The 15729-nt window shown below is 40.4% G+C and overlaps 1 protein-coding gene across 3 annotated transcripts; it reads right to left on the bottom strand.

Annotated features, from left to right (window-relative positions):
* Positions 1 to 1021: 1021 nt before the first annotated feature.
* On the bottom strand, positions 1022 to 12615 carry LOC113068337 (glucocorticoid modulatory element-binding protein 1-like). 3 transcript variants are annotated; one of them, XM_026241052.1, is made up of 10 exons: positions 12467 to 12615; positions 9913 to 10056; positions 9782 to 9837; positions 8735 to 8856; positions 8553 to 8656; positions 6738 to 6886; positions 4206 to 4337; positions 3891 to 4028; positions 3673 to 3795; positions 1022 to 2879 (listed from the first exon to the last, which is right to left on the bottom strand). In XM_026241052.1, exons 2-10 carry the CDS (start codon positions 10041 to 10043, stop codon positions 2065 to 2067), a joined length of 1770 nt encoding a protein of 589 aa, XP_026096837.1. In that variant the 5' UTR covers positions 10044 to 10056; positions 12467 to 12615; the 3' UTR covers positions 1022 to 2064. The 3 variants fall into 3 exon arrangements, with proteins under 3 accessions (XP_026096837.1, XP_026096835.1, XP_026096836.1); XM_026241050.1 differs by having other exon boundaries at positions 9913 to 10074; positions 12467 to 12614; XM_026241051.1 differs by lacking the exon at positions 12467 to 12615 and adding an exon at positions 12236 to 12460 and having other exon boundaries at positions 9913 to 10074.
* Positions 12616 to 15729: the final 3114 nt, after the last annotated feature.

Raw genomic sequence — 15729 nt, 5'->3', positions numbered from 1 at the left:
AAAATTCATTGTATTAATGTTTGCCTACAAAACTACCTCTGGCTTTGCACCCATTTACCTAAATTCATTACTTCAGACTTATGTGTCCTCTTGAAGCTTGTGTTGTTTGTGAATGTCACTTTATTGTGCCCTCCCAAAGAAGCACAGTCACTTTCACAGACTTTTAAATTAAATGTTCCCTCCTGGTGGAATGACCTGCCCAACTCAATCCAAGCAAATTAGTCCTTAGCCATCTTCCAGAAATCGGTGTAAAATCTTTATTTGACCCTCTAACTAAAATAAATAAATAAATAAAAAACACTAGCTTCTCTAATCTTTTTTGTATTCTATGTTTTCTTTTTATTATACAATTAACAAAAAAAAAAATGCCTCGAACGCTAGCTTTCTTTATTCTGTTTTCTTTTTATGATTTAAAAAAAAAAAATGTTACGTGTACTGCATTAAGCTAACTTAAACTTTTTATAGGACTTGCATTTCATTGCTCTTTTGTTTGCTTCCATTGTCCTCATTTGTAAGTCGCTTTGAAAAAAAGTGTCTGCTAAATGTCTAAATGTAATATTTTTGTGGAAAATTATATATTTCAGGATTGTTTGATGAATAGAAAGTTCAAAAGAACATTTATTTGAACAAATCTTTTGTAATATTATAAGGTTTTTACTATCATTATTGATCTAGAATAATAATAATAATAATAATAATAAACTATTAATAAAAGACTTTAATACTGACCTAAAAATTTTAAATTATGTGCATACCCATGAAAAGAGTACTGGCTGTGAATGTATCATCCTCTTGACTTTTGATTCACATATATCAACACATTAAAAATTAATAACCCCCCTTCTCTTCTCATCTCATCTCATGTCATCAAAAACCATAAAAATAACACTTAATTTCAACATTCCCTCTCATTATCTAATGCCATGCAAAGCATGCTGAGAACTAGAAAGATTCATTTAACACAAATCAGTTAAATAAACTTCTGTCTTACAAATTTTTGGTAGGAAAAAAAAAGTGTAAGTCTTGATGCATTAGCTCATTTTAATTCATTCAAACAAGCAGCAAAATAATGTTTTGCATGAACTGCAAGTGTGAACATTCTGCTAAACATCTCCATTTGTGGTCCACAGCAGGTCTGTGAGTTTAGAATGACATGAGGGTGAGTAAATCATTACAGAAATATAAATTTAGCACAAACAATTTCTTTAAACGCAATAAATTAACTTTGTTTCGCAAAATTAACAACAGTGTATTTCTGCAATTACTTTTCAAAACATAACTCTGAAACTGTAACAGACTTTGAAATGCACAATCCCGCAATCTATCATCACTTACAATATACCTCACGGGGAAAGGAAGATGCATTTTATTATCAGTGAAGGACATCCATTCGCAAACATTCGCAACACATCTTTCATTACGTGTGCTAATGGCATGATTCTCAACTCTGATCCTGAGGACCCAGAGCACTATGATTTTGCTTCTCTCATTTGCACACAATTCAGACTATAATATCTTTAGCAGAGCTGCATGAAGTGAAGTGCTGTAGGACCCCAGGACCAGAGTTAAAAACCACTGTGCTAAAATATCACCAACATTAGTGCCATTTATACCCTGATGTCAGAAACTACACAGACACTATTGGAGTGTCTTAAATTTCACTTTAACTGTTAATCTTCACCTTCAGATCGGAGATTCACAAACTGGATATCTGGCCATGGCTACAACGTGACATTTTGGCACCAAAACCAAAAGAAACTGAAAAATAAGTGCCCTGTCTAACTTCCCACACTCAAAAAACAAAGGAAATACTGAATGTGTTCCAGCTAAACATCAAATTGTTGCTTTTCGCATGTAAAAAAAACACACAAAAAAAAGGAATACTGAGCGAATACAAATACATGACGCGTCAGGCTTGAAGAGCTGAGCTTGGCTGTGCAGGAAGTGAGTAATGAAACAAAACAAGACCGCTGGAAAGGCAAACACATACACTCCACATGGGGTGACACAATCCCGGTCCCTGTCTGATTTGGTCCGTCAGTCTCTGAGGGCAGTTTGTGTGATTCATTTGGCTTTGCCGGCGTCCTGTGTCTCTTCCTCCACCACTACAACAGGCAAACTGTGGAACTGATCGTTAGCATCCAGCTGCATCTCCCCAGTCTCCTCCGTTTCGCCTTGCACCACCTCCTCGCCTTCTTCCACCACAGTCGCGCCGCCCTCCACTTCCTCGCCCTCGAGCTGCAGCTCCATGACGCTCACGCTGTGGTCGGCGGTGGCTGGGTCAATCTCGATCAGGGTGGTGTTGTCCTGGTTCTCATCCTCCTGAACGACACGGACAACGCCCTCTTGCATCACTACGGTGCCCGCCACCACCTGACCGTCCTGGGCTACACCAGCAGCAGCCGCCTTCTGCGTCAACTGGATGAGCTCGCCGTGGCTCATGACTGTCCCGAGCTGGCCCTGGTCCTGCAGGGCTGTGGCACCCAGCAGCGTGAGCCCGGATGTGGGATGGAGGGCGATGGCTTCGGTTTTTCCATCCAAACCTGCGGCAAATCTGGTGAAGAACTGCGAGCCGGCGGGGAGAGCGTGTAGGGTGACCGTATTGGATGGCTGACCGAGGCCGGCCACCGTGAACGACTGGCCGATGGAGGAAAGGGTGATCGGGGAGAGCACGGTGAACTGCTGGGGCTGGAGGGTGAAAGGCTGGGCTATGGATGTGCTGAGCACGGTGGTGGAGGCGGGCCGCTGGAGGCGCGGGCGTTTGGGAGCACGTTTGGCTGGAGGAGTGGAGGGGAGAACCAGACTGCTGAGGGCCTGGGATTGAGACAGCCAGCTGAGCGACTGCTGCTGCTTCTGCTCCTCCACCTGCTGCTCCAGTGCTACACAAACACAAGAGATGGCGTTGTCTCAGAGAATTAAAGAAATCTGTGAGTGCATTACCAAGACTGGACACACTTCAGTTTAATGGACTCAATTCACACTATTAACTAACTAATAGCTTTGACTTTTGCTTCAATAAACTCTTAATTTGCAGATTTGTAATAGTAAGTTAGTTGTTAAGTTTAGGTATGAGGAGATTAATGGATTTTGAATATGGTCATAGAGTAATATGTGCTTTGTGAACACTAATTAACAGCAAATATGGTAATAATATGCATTCTAAATGATATTGCAAATTGGTCTTTAAAACTGTGATTGTCTTTTCATTCCAACTGTGACATATCTGAGTGAAACGATCCCTCTAATGAGAAAAAAAAGGAGGGTAGGACTTGATTTTGGCTCAGATCAGATCATTGAATTATTCACTAATTGCTGTGATGTAACGTGAGTGACAGGTTTCTGGAGGGAGGGATTAATGTTCAGCTCTTGAGCCGGTGCAAACGTCATCAGAGAAGCAGCACAGGCTCATTGGTAAAACATGCCTCTACCTACATTTTTAAACATATATATATATATATATATATATATATATATATATATATATATATATATATATATATATATATATATATATATATTCCCAATGCATATTATTCACTCCAGTTTTTTGTAGATTTGTAAATTAATGACACTTATGTTTGTGTGTGTACTCCAGCAAATGAACTGAATTAATAGACTGAGTTGTGTCCAAAGGTTGTAGTCTGAACACATCCCTGCTGTCTCTGGACTCACTCGTCAGTGCTCGGAGGACCTGCGTCTGCTCCGGGTCCGTCGTTTGCCGTCGAACGTTCAGAATCTGTTTGATAGAGTCCAGCAGGTCAAAGACTTGAGCCAGGTTACTCAGGACCGCAATCTCTGCGAGACAGACCACATGACCGCATCTCACCAACGGTAACTCATCTTTACAGGAAGGCAGAATGGGACGAAGCTGGCACAGATGAAGCACTGACCTGCGTCCTGTAGAGAGCTGGGATCGGTGCGCAGCTGGACTCCTCTCAGCAGACTCAGCAGCTCGGAGCGGATGTTAGACACCACCTCCCCCATCAGCCCCACCTCAGTGATACCCCTCCAGAAACTCAGCGTCTCGTCTGGGGTCACACACAGTACAGCATTTATGATCCTCATGAACTCGGTATCACCTTTATTTATATAGTGCTTTATTAAATACAGATTGTGTCAAAGCAGATTTACAGTGTTACACAGGCAAATAGCAAACAATTCAGTTGTGCTGTAAAAGTGGAGAGGAGTCCTGAGTGAAGGTTCACCTGAGATCTCAGGGGAGTCTCTTTTCTCTGGGCTTTCTACCGGAGCTGTGCTCCACTCCACCGTACCAATCACGTCTTCTTTCTTCTCCTCTATTGTGGCCGTCTGACCTCCGTTACCCACAGAAACATGCCCTGCAGGACACACACACACACACACACACTCTGCATTAGAGTTATTCTATAATTTATGGTACATTTCATGTACATTGATGATGATGCTCTTAATTTTCTTCAGATATATCATATTTCATCCAGTGAGATAATGCATACTATAATCTCAAACATACATTCTGTTTTGCAGTTTGCCTTTATGTCTATTAAATTACAGTTTTTGCAATATCTGCTTTTTGAATGGGTCTCGAATGGATGGGTCTCGAGTCAAAATAATGAATGCAAAATGCTGAAGTCCAAATTATCTATTTTACATTTATTTCTACAATCTAAGTACCTAAATGATATTGAGTTTAAATGTAATCTTCTTTAAAGTAAGAAAGTATAAGTGTGTGCCAAAGCATAGTGTGTTGAAAAGTGTATTTCTGAAGGGTGGATCCCTGCACATGCTAACGGCTAATATTGGCCACAACAAACTGGGCTTTGAAGGAGGATTCGGTTCAGAACTAAAAACATGAATGTAAAGTGTAAAATAAATAAATATGGCGGATGTGTGTGTGTACGTGTATCTGTGTGTGTGCCTGTGTGCATGTGTGTGTGTGAGAGAGTGTGTGTCTGTGTGTATGTGCCTGTGTGAGTGCGTGTGTGTGTCTGTGTGAGTGTGTGTGTGTGAGAGAGTGTGTATGTGCCTGTGTGCGAGTGTGTGCGTGTGTTTGTGTAAGTGTGTGTGTCTCTGTGTGTGTGCATGAATCTGTGTGTGAGTGTGTCTTTGTGTGTGTGTGTGTGTGTGTCTGTGTGAGTGTGTGTGTGAGAGAGTGTGTGTCTGTGTGTATGTGCCTGTGTGAGTGTGTGTGTCTGTGTGCGAGTGTGTGCGTGTGCATGTGTGAGTGTGCCTGTGTGCGTGAGAGAGTGTGTGTCTGTGTGCATGTGTGAGTGTGCCTGTGTGCGTGAGAGAGTGTGTGTCTGTGTGCGAGTGTGTGTGCGTGAGAGAGTGAGTGTCTGTGTGCATGTGTGAGTGTGCCTGTGTGCGAGTGTGTGTGCGTGAGAGTGTGTGTCTGTGTGCAAGTGTGTGTGTGCCTGTGTGCATGAGAGAGTGTGTGTCTGTGTGCGAGTGTGTGTGCGTGAGAGAGTGTGTCTGTGTGCGAGTGTGTGTGCGTGAGAGAGTGTGTCTGTGTGCAAGTGTGTGTGTGCGTGAGAGAGTGTGTCTGTGTGCAAGTGTGTGTGTGCCTGTGTGCGTGAGAGAGTGTGTCTGTGTGTGAGTGTGTGTGCGTGAGAGAGTGTGTCTGTGTGCAAGTGTGTGTGTGCGTGAGAGAGTGTGTCTGTGTGCAAGTGTGTGTGTGCCTGTGTGCGTGAGAGAGTGTGTGTCTGTGTGCGAGTGTGTGTGCGTGAGAGAGTGTGTGTCTGTGTGCAAGTGTGTGTGTGCCTGTGTGCAAGTGTGTGTGTGCCTGTGTGCGTGAGAGAGTGTGTGTCTGTGTGCGAGTGTGTGTGTGCCTGTGTGCGTGAGAGAGTGTGTGTCTGTGTGCGAGTGTGTGTGCGTGAGAGAGTGTGTCTGTGTGCAAGTGTGTGTGTGCCTGTGTGCAAGTGTGTGTGTGCCTGTGTGCGTGAGAGAGTGTGTGTCTGTGTGCGAGTGTGTGTGTGCCTGTGTGCGTGAGAGAGTGTGTGTCTGTGTGCAAGTGTGTGTGTGCCTGTGTGCGTGAGAGAGTGTGTGTCTGTGTGTGTGCCTGTGTGCGTGAGAGAGTGTGTGTCTGTGTGCGAGTGTGTGTGCGTGAGAGAGTGTGTCTGTGTGCAAGTGTGTGTGTGCCTGTGTGTGTGTGAGAGTGTGTGTCTGTGTGCGAGTGTGTGTGCGTGAGAGACTGTGTGTCTGTGTGCAAGTGTGTGTGTGCCTGTGTGCGTGAGAGAGTGTGTGTCTGTGTGCATGTGTGTGTGTGCCTGTGTGTGTGAGAGAGTGTGTGTCTGTGTGCGAGTGTGTGTGTGCCTGTGTGTGTGAGGGAGTGTGTGTCTGTGTGCGAGTGCGTGTGCGTGAGAGACTGTGTGTCTGTGTGCAAGTGTGTGTGTGCCTGTGTGCAAGTGTGTGTGTGCCTGTGTGCGTGAGAGAGTGTGTGTCTGTGTGCAAGTGTGTGTGTGCCTGTGTGCGTGAGAGAGTGTGTGTCTGTGTGCGAGTGTGTGTGTGCCTGTGTGCGTGAGAGAGTGTGTGTCTGTGTGAGTGTGTCTTTGTGTGTGTGTCTGTGTGAGTGTGTGTGTGTGTGTGTGAGAGTTTGTGTCTGTGTATGTGTGTGTGTGTGAGAGAGTGTGTGTCTGTGTGAGTGTGTCTTTGTGTGTGTGTGCGTGTGTGAGTGTGTGTGTGTGTGTGTGAGAGAGTGTGTGTCTGTGTGTGTGTGAGTGTGTGTGAGTGTCTGTGTGTCTCTGTGTGTGTGTTCTGACCCTGAGCTGTGGTGGCTGTGCTGAGTCCACTGCCGTCCGGTGGGAAGCGTGTGTTGTTGATCAGCAGGTCAAACTTGGTGCTGCGGCAGGTGTTTGTGCAGAGAGTGCTGTGCTGATAGAAATCCAGCTGACCCGAGTCCATCATCTTCCTTCAGGACACACACACACACAGAGCTCTTAGAGGCTACGATTAACACTCAGACAATCAGAGAATGTGCAGGAGCTGGAGGATTATTCTGAAGAAAACCGGCAGTTGAACAAACGAGAGACTCACAAACAATCATCACAAAACATAAAAACAGTCATGGATCATTCAGGTAACAAACTGTAAATTTTTAAAAAATTAAGTTATTTTATCTTGTGGAGTGTATGTAAAAATCTGTTATGTGAAATAGCTTAATCAGGACAGAGCGGGGAAAATAAATTCTTTAAAGATCCCTTTTATTAATTCTGCACGCGTTATAAAACTCAAAGATTCACCAACTGCTGTTTACATGAATTGCCTGTTAATGTTTCAATTAAATAAATGACATTAAAATTCAAAGAAATCACTTTGATAAACTAAAATACTTTTCGGATGTAACACCCATTTAAAATGTAACTATATTGTATAATGTATTTTGTATTTCAAATGCATAACCAAGTTCCATGCGCACTAGTGACAGCTTTTGTATCTTTTTGTACGGAAAACTGATGATAAGAGTAACGTGTAGTAAAATCTGCAAACTCTTGTGCTGTTTTTGTCTGTGTGTAGCACCTACTGCTCTGCAGATCTGTCCGAACAATCACGGTTTTCAGATGTGTCACATAACCATTGCTCTGCCAAAGTTCAGCTTCACATGAGGAAGACTTGCACATATTCAAGTTGAAAGCTGCTCGGTTTGAAAAGGATTCTCTCTGAGCTGTGCTTCATACTAGAGATGTTCCGATACCCTTTTTCTTTACGCGATACCGATACCTGTGCTCAGGGTATCGGCCGATATCGATTACTGATCCGATACTTGGGTGTGTATCTGTATATACAGCTGTATATACTACTAGCTCTGTGTTAATTGCTAGAATTATTTTATGGTGTGCTTCAGACTTATCCCTTAATAAAACATGTACAAATACATGGTGAACTACTGTATTTATTACAGTATTTTTATTATCTGACATGAATTTGACAGTAATATTTATTTTCTTAAGCAAAAAAGAACTTCAAGTGGAGCCAAAAAACTCTAATAAAAAAGGTAATTGCGACATTTTTTCTCACAATGGTGTGATATAAACTAGCAATTCTGACTTTTTTTCTCCAAATTGTGGGTTTATATCTAGCAATACTTGACTTTATAACTCGCAATTCTCAGAAAAAGAGAATATTAGAACTGCGAGATTTAGTTTTTTGCAAGTTTATATCTTGCAATTCTGAGATTCTAAGAATAAAACTCAGAATTGTGAGATAAAAAGTCGCAAATTACCTTAAATTATTTTTTATTCAGTGGTGGAAACGGCTTCCATACCATCCAGAACGGCAGAACAGCTGGAAGGTTCGTTTTAGCTGCTCCCTCTACTGTACAGACGGGGATTCACATGTCCTTCAGCCCGAGGGAATAAAAGGGCTTTGACATTTGCCAGAAATATAACTTTTTATATTAAAAACAAACAAGCAAGCCCAGCCCAGATGAGAAAAAGTAACATAGCTTTTATGCAACACATTACTTTTGCATAAAAAGCAACAAAGTAATGCATAATGAGTTTAAGAGTGCGTATGAAGAACAAAATATATATAACATTATAAACTGATCTCTACTATAAGGCAAAGGCTGGGTTTACCTGAGCATAACGCCACCCATCCGGATCGCTCGCTTCCAGTCCTTCAAGGTGGCTTTACCCGACATGTGCACGAACTGCTTCGGACTAATCAACTGATCCTCATACTGCAGAGAAACAGAGGAAGCCAGATTACACACATCACCAGCGCTTATCTGCAGCGTTAGGCTCTACACAACACCAACCTTCACACATTTGACGTTTATTCCCGGGCACACAAACTTCTTCACCAGAAGGATGGCTTTACTCTCGCCGCATGTAATGGCATAACCAAGCTCCAAATCCTCTCCTTCAACAGACGCCTCGTCTGAACATAAACACACGCCAACAAGAGTTTACTGAGGCCAAGACTGCATAAGGTGTATTTAGTGAAAGAAAGGGAAGCATAATCCACTGCATGAAGAGAGCTGATAAATTAAAGCAGACAGAGCGTACAGCATTTACAGCTAAGACGCGTTCGTAGGAAACTAGAGAATGATTACAGCTAATTATTAAGATATGAAAACACATGAGCTGTGCACAGAGCTGGGTAGATTACTTACAAATTGTAGTCCATTACTGAATACAAATTACATGATGAAAACTGTCATTAACTAGTAATATAATCTAGCTCACTCGTTTTAGGTAATGTATTTTTACTACTTTTTATTAAACTTGTTTTAAACTAACCATTAAATGTACCATATTAATAATATATATATATATATATATATATATATAAAAGCAAACGTAAAGAAGATATATTCAAATTTTATATATCATAAAATGCATTAAAAATGACATTTAACCAGGGTTTCCCAAACTGGGCTTAATGTAAGAACTGCAACGAGTTTGTGAGTTGATAAAAAAAAAGCTAATAGTTAATTAAATCATAAAAATGTACACATTTATTTGTTCACCTGTAAGTAGATGTGACATCACAGATTTGTAAGCATGTGCATGTGTAATGTAACTCGCATAAATATTTACTAATAGATTTCGAGGTGCTTTTTTTCCTTCAAATTCAAAAGCATAACACAATATTTGTGAATATAGTCAAAGCTGACACAGTAGGTAATTCTGAACAATTTACTGCCAGTGTGTGAATAAAATATAATCATGTAATCCATTAAAAGTAACTGTAATCTGATTATTTTGAAATGACAGGTAGTTAATATTTGAAATCTGTTCAAAACCTCCTGTCATAAAACAAAGAATGAAAACCCCACTAATAGGTTTTGGGACAGGGTTACCTTGTGTCTCCACTGCCACAACTGCAGCATCCGTCTCACTGCTTTCGTCTCCGAGCCTGTCAAACACAACGCATCCATCGTCTGTAAGTCATGCGTGGGATGTGTGACAGATGTGCAGTATTGTTATGTACCCAGCTGTGATGGGCTGCAGCTGCAGGATCATCTGAGTCTTGCTCCGGGCGTCAGGATCCACATCCTCTTCCTCGTTGCTCTTCACCTCCACCAGGTCCTCCACAGACACGGTGACTTCTGTCTCTGCCATGGCTCCTTCAGCTCTGAGGAGAACCACAGTCCTGGGGAAGGTTTCGGATGTACACTACCAGTCAAAGCTCTGGAATAAGCACTACTCTTAATATTCATAAAAGAAGAACTGTTTATTTCAGTTGAATATGTGTTCAAATGTTATTTATTTATGTGATCGAAGCTGAATTTCCAGTCTTCAGTGTCACATGATCCTTCACACATCAATATAATATGCTGATCAGTTATTAATAATGGATTGTATTATCATCATGTTGAAAACTGTTTTTGCTGCTACTGTATATGTTTTTTTTTGTGGAAACCTCATCTTTTTCACGATTGTTTACTGAATGGAAAATTCAAAAGAACAGCACATGAAAAAGCATTTAAAAATATTTTGTGTCCCTGCTGAATGAAAGTGTTACTTTTATTTAAATCTTTGCAAAATAAATAAATACAAATATCAGAAGGATTTGTGAAGATCATGTGACACTGAAGACTGGAGGAATGATGCTGAAAATACAGCTGCGCATCACAGAAATACGTTATATTTTAAATAAAATGTATTACAATAGCAGTTTTTTATAGTAATAAAAGTTCACAATATCACTGTTTATACAGAATATAAGAAACTTATTTCAAAAATATTGAAAAAAAATCATAATTTCAAACTTTTGACTGTCAGTCTGTAATAATATTAATAACATTTTTTTTTTTTTTTTTTGTCTAATTAAACTACTGATTATATTTCAGAAGTAGATGTTTTGTACGCTATATGTCAAATGGCATTTGAACATTTCATTTTGTTAATACATGGTCCTGGTCTTACTGGGTAAAATTATTTTGTTCATTGTTATTCTAAAAATGTTTTTAAACCCATCATATAAATATTATAACATACTCTTCCTCTTAAGCAATGTAAACACATAAAACTTTACATTCAAGCAATAGCAACACAAGCCGACGTGGAAAAACACAATTTTAATGCTTTAAGCCTTTAAATGTTGACATGCTTTTCTTAACAGAGATGTACTGAAGCATTGGCAGGGTCTGGTGATACAGATTGTGTGTCTGAAATCCCCTGATAGTGATCCATGGCTCAGCTCAGCACTGTCTGGAAGAGTTACTTTAGAATTTTTTTCCACAATTTAATTTTAATTTAAGTATCTCAGAGAGGGTGGAGACAGAAACACACAGCAGACAGAGCTGTGATCGACAAGCTAGTGTCTGAACATATTCAAACTGGCAAAATAAGTATTACATTATAATCACACCGAAACACAGCCAGCTAACCAGACCTAAACCAGTGGCCCATTTGTGAATAAAAAATGGCCGGTTAATGAATTTTAACAGTGTTTTCAAGTTAACGTTACATGATCAAGTATTTCACTACTGAAAGAATAATAATTTAAAAAACGCTGTAAAACACATTAATTAAAGTTTTAATGAAATAAATGATTGTGCATATCTACTATATATATATATATATATATATATATATATATATATATATATATATATATATATATATATATATATATATATATATATATAGCACTTGTAGATATGCACAATAATAATGCAAATAAAAACGAAAATATATTTTCAAATGTTAATATTTATTTGTGTATTTGTCCGTTAATCGAGTGATTGATAAAGACTAACATTACTAAACGTGTGCCCTCGCGCCATATCTGATACTATGGTAATGCCATGCTAAACTCTGAATTGCGTTGGAGTAAATATATGACAGTAAACTTTACATGAATCTGGACAACTATCAGAAACCATCAGCACTGCCATTTACCATCACCATTAACACCAGTGATTTGTATCAGCCACCACAAGTCGACAACAAATCATTGACCAAACTAAAGCATTAACGCTGTGTTGGAAAGAGATTTAATGTCCATTTGTGACGCTCTCTCTGGGGTAACTCTGGTGTTTTGGCGGAAACTAAGTTGGTTGCCATGGTGAATGTTTCTAAGCGACTGCGCTTTTTGTAAGAGTTGAGTTCTTCGGCGGCTAATTCGGTTAGCATGTTAGCCCTCCATTGCGCCATTTCATTCTCAGTCGTCCGCTGGCCGTGATGCTAACGCGCTATGCTAACGCACACCATTTGTTAGTTTGTTATGGGGGCGATTGTGTGTTTACTAACAAACAGCAGATTCGCAAACACGTCGAGCGCGGCTAATTCACGCAGCGTTCGCTGACCGTAATGACGCGCTGGCGTCGCGCCGCGGTGCTCTGTTCTCATGACGTCTCCCGTGCGGCGGGACGCACACACACAAACGACGAGACGCTCCGCCGCCATTCGACGGGGCTTCCCTTGCGTTGGCCCCCGAGCCGCAAGCACTTCTAGCCAACGTGCCGTCGAAGATCCGCGCTGCGCGGTTGTGTTTATCCGTTACGTTTGAGAGCGTGAAGTGCGCCGGACGGCCTTACCGTTTAGATCGCGCTCGGTGTCATCCTTTCATAGCGAGAGGCTTTGCGTGAACATGCGCAGTTAGTTGAGCTACACTTCCTGCTCAAGCTCGTCCCTGTTCAGCCGAGAGCGCGAGAGCACAACACACACACGACTGTTCTGCTGAAATATACCAGACCTGGAGCTGGAGCTCGCATTTCAATAAATGAAAAGTCATGCTGCAGTTTAAAAAGTTCATGTTTTATTTTATTAAGTCCGCTCTACCGGAATTCACAAGCTCTCTCTCTATGTGTGTGTGTGTTTGTATACTTGGAGTTATGATTGATAATCAGCTGACTATCTCAGACCACATTGCTAAAACTGTCTGATCCTGCAGATTTGCTTTATTCAACATCAAGAAGATCAGGGCCTTTCTTTGGGAACATGCTGCACAACTCCTTGTTCAAGCTCTTGTTCTGTCCAGGCTGGACTATTGCAATGCCCTCTTGGCAGGTCTTCCAGCCAGCTCTATCAAACCTTTACAATTAATTCAGAACGTGGCAGCAAGATTAATTTTTAATGAGCCAAAAATAATACATGTCCCAATTTTATCAATTTGCACTGGCTTCCAGTCGCTGCTCGCATAAAATTCAAGGCATTGATGTTTGCCTACAAAACTACCACTGGCTCTGCACCCATTTACCTAAATGTGTTACTTCAGACTTATGTGCCGTCTAGAAGCTTGCGTTCTGCAAGTGAACATCGCTTCATTATGCCATCCCAAAGAAGCACAAAGTCACTTTTACAGACTTTTAAATTAAATGTTCCCTTCTGGTGGAATGACCGAAAAAGATGAGTCTTTAGATGTTTCTCGAAAATGAGTAAAGACTCAGCTGTATGAATTGAGATTGGGAGGTCATTCCACCAGCTGGGCACAGTCCAGGAAAAGGTCCGTGAGAGTGATTTTGAATTTCTTTGGGATGGCACCACAAGGCGTTGTTCACTTGCAGGGCGCAAACTTCTGAAGGGCACATAAGATTTAACCAGTGAGTTTAGGTATGTTGGTGCCGTGCCAGTGGTCGTCTTGTAGGCAAGCATCAGTACCTTGAATTTGATGCGAGCTGCTACTGGTAGCCAGTGTAACCTGATGAGGAGAGGAGTAACATGAGCTTTTTTTGGCTTATTGAAGACAACCCTCGCTGCTGAATTCTGGATCATTTGCAGAGGCTTTACAGAACATGCAGGAAGGCCCACCAGGAGAGCATTACAATAGTCCAGTCTGGAGAGAACAAGAGCTTGGACAAGAAGTTGGGTGGCTTGCTCTGACAGGAAGGGTCTAATCTTCCTAATGTTGTATAAGGCAAACCTGCAGGACCGGGTCGTTGTAGCAATGTGGTCAGTGAAGCTTAACTGATGATCCATCACAACTCCTAGGTTTCTGGCTGTCCTCGAAGGAGTTATGGTTGACGAGCCCAGCTGTATAGAGAAGTTGTGATGAATCAATGGGTTAGCTGGAATCACCAGGAGTTCAGTCTTTGTAAGGTTAAGCTGAAGGTGATGGTCATTCATCCAGCTAGAAATGTTACTCAGACAGGCTGAAATGCGAGCAGCTACCGTCGGGTCATCAGGCTGGAATGAGAAGTAGAGTTGGGTGTCATCAGCATAGCAGTGATAAGAAAAGCCATGCTTCTGAATGACAGATCCTAAAGATGTCATGTAGATGGAGAAGAGAAGTGGTCCAAGTACTGAGCCCTGAGGAACCCCAGTAGCAAGGTGGTGTGACTTAGAAACCTCACACCTCCAAGACACACTGAAGGATCTGTCAGAGAGGTAGGACTTAACCCACAGGAGAGCAGTTCCAGAGATGCCCATCTTTCTGAGGGTGGACAGGAGAATCTGGTGATTAACAGTGTCAAAAGCAGCGGACAGGTCCAGTAAGATGAGTACCGAGGATTTTGAAGCTTTAAATGTTCCCATCTGGTGGAATGAACTCCCCAACTCAATCAGAGTCCTTAGCTATCTTAATCGGCTTAAAACACATCTCTTCCATCTTTATTTGACCCTCTAACTTTAACACTCACTATTATAACTCTATTCTTAAAAAACATCTAACTACCTTTCTAATCTTTTTGTATTCTATTTTCTTTTCATTTATTGTGCAATTGTGTGTGTGTGTGTGTGTGTGTGTAAAGACCTCTAACTAGCTTGTTCTATTTTTTTTTTAATTTTATCTGTTTTCTTTTTATTTATTATATTAGTTAAAATCCCATGCTATGTGTACTGTGTTAACTTGTTATAGCACTTATATATCATTGCTCTTTTTGTTGTTTTTGATTGCTTCCACTTTCCTCATCTGTAAGTCGCTTTGGATAAAAGCGTCTGCTAAATGAATAAATGTGTATATATAAATATATATATTCTTGTAGGAAAACAGTTTTTAAAAAGCCATTTAAGAACACAAGTGCTTAAACATCAATTTCATCAAAAAATCAAAGTTTCTCTAATAATATAGAGAACAAGAAGAAAGGTAGATGAGTGGTGTAAAAGAGAAACAGAAAATGTAACTGAGGGGCAAAGAAAAAGACATGAATTAGGGAAAAGGGGGAAAATGAGGAGTGGCAGTCCGTGTGTAATGATACAAAATAACAGCTCATCAATCACTTTAAAGATCATAAGTCTTCTCTATATAAACAAGTACATGTAGCTTTTTGACCTTTGAATGATTTGCACAATACACGGTCATTGACTGTGTTGATTAATACTCATGTAGTAAACTCACTAAAAGCAATAAGAACACACATGTGAAATTGGTCTATTTCCAATAAATGCTCAAAGGTTTTTCCTTATAGAAAACACATGACCAACATTCAGCATTTGAGATTTCAGATAAAGAAAAAAAAAACTTTCATATTTTTTTTTTTTATATTTGTACATGATATTGATTACATGTTAAGGCACGATATATATAGTACTTATATTGACTGGCAGTCAAACAAGCATTTTAGTATAAATTATTACTGATTACTATATATAAGTATATATATATGTATGTGTATGCACACATACTTTTGTGTGTGTGTGTATACGCATATATATATATATATATATATATATATATATATATATATATATATATATATATATATATATATATATATATATATATATATATATATATTGGTCCTGTCAAACGATTAACTGCGGTTTATTATGTACAGTACAGACCAAAAGTTTGGACACACCTTCTCATTCAAAGAGTTTTCTTTATTTTCATGGCTATGAAAATTGTAGATTCACACTGAAG

This window comes from Carassius auratus, linkage group LG44F, assembly GCF_003368295.1.
Source record: "Carassius auratus strain Wakin linkage group LG44F, ASM336829v1, whole genome shotgun sequence".
NCBI classification, from domain to species: Eukaryota; Metazoa; Chordata; class Actinopteri; order Cypriniformes; family Cyprinidae; genus Carassius; species Carassius auratus.
Note: the sequence above shows the minus strand (reverse complement) of the source record. Positions and strands in the feature narration are given on the sequence as shown.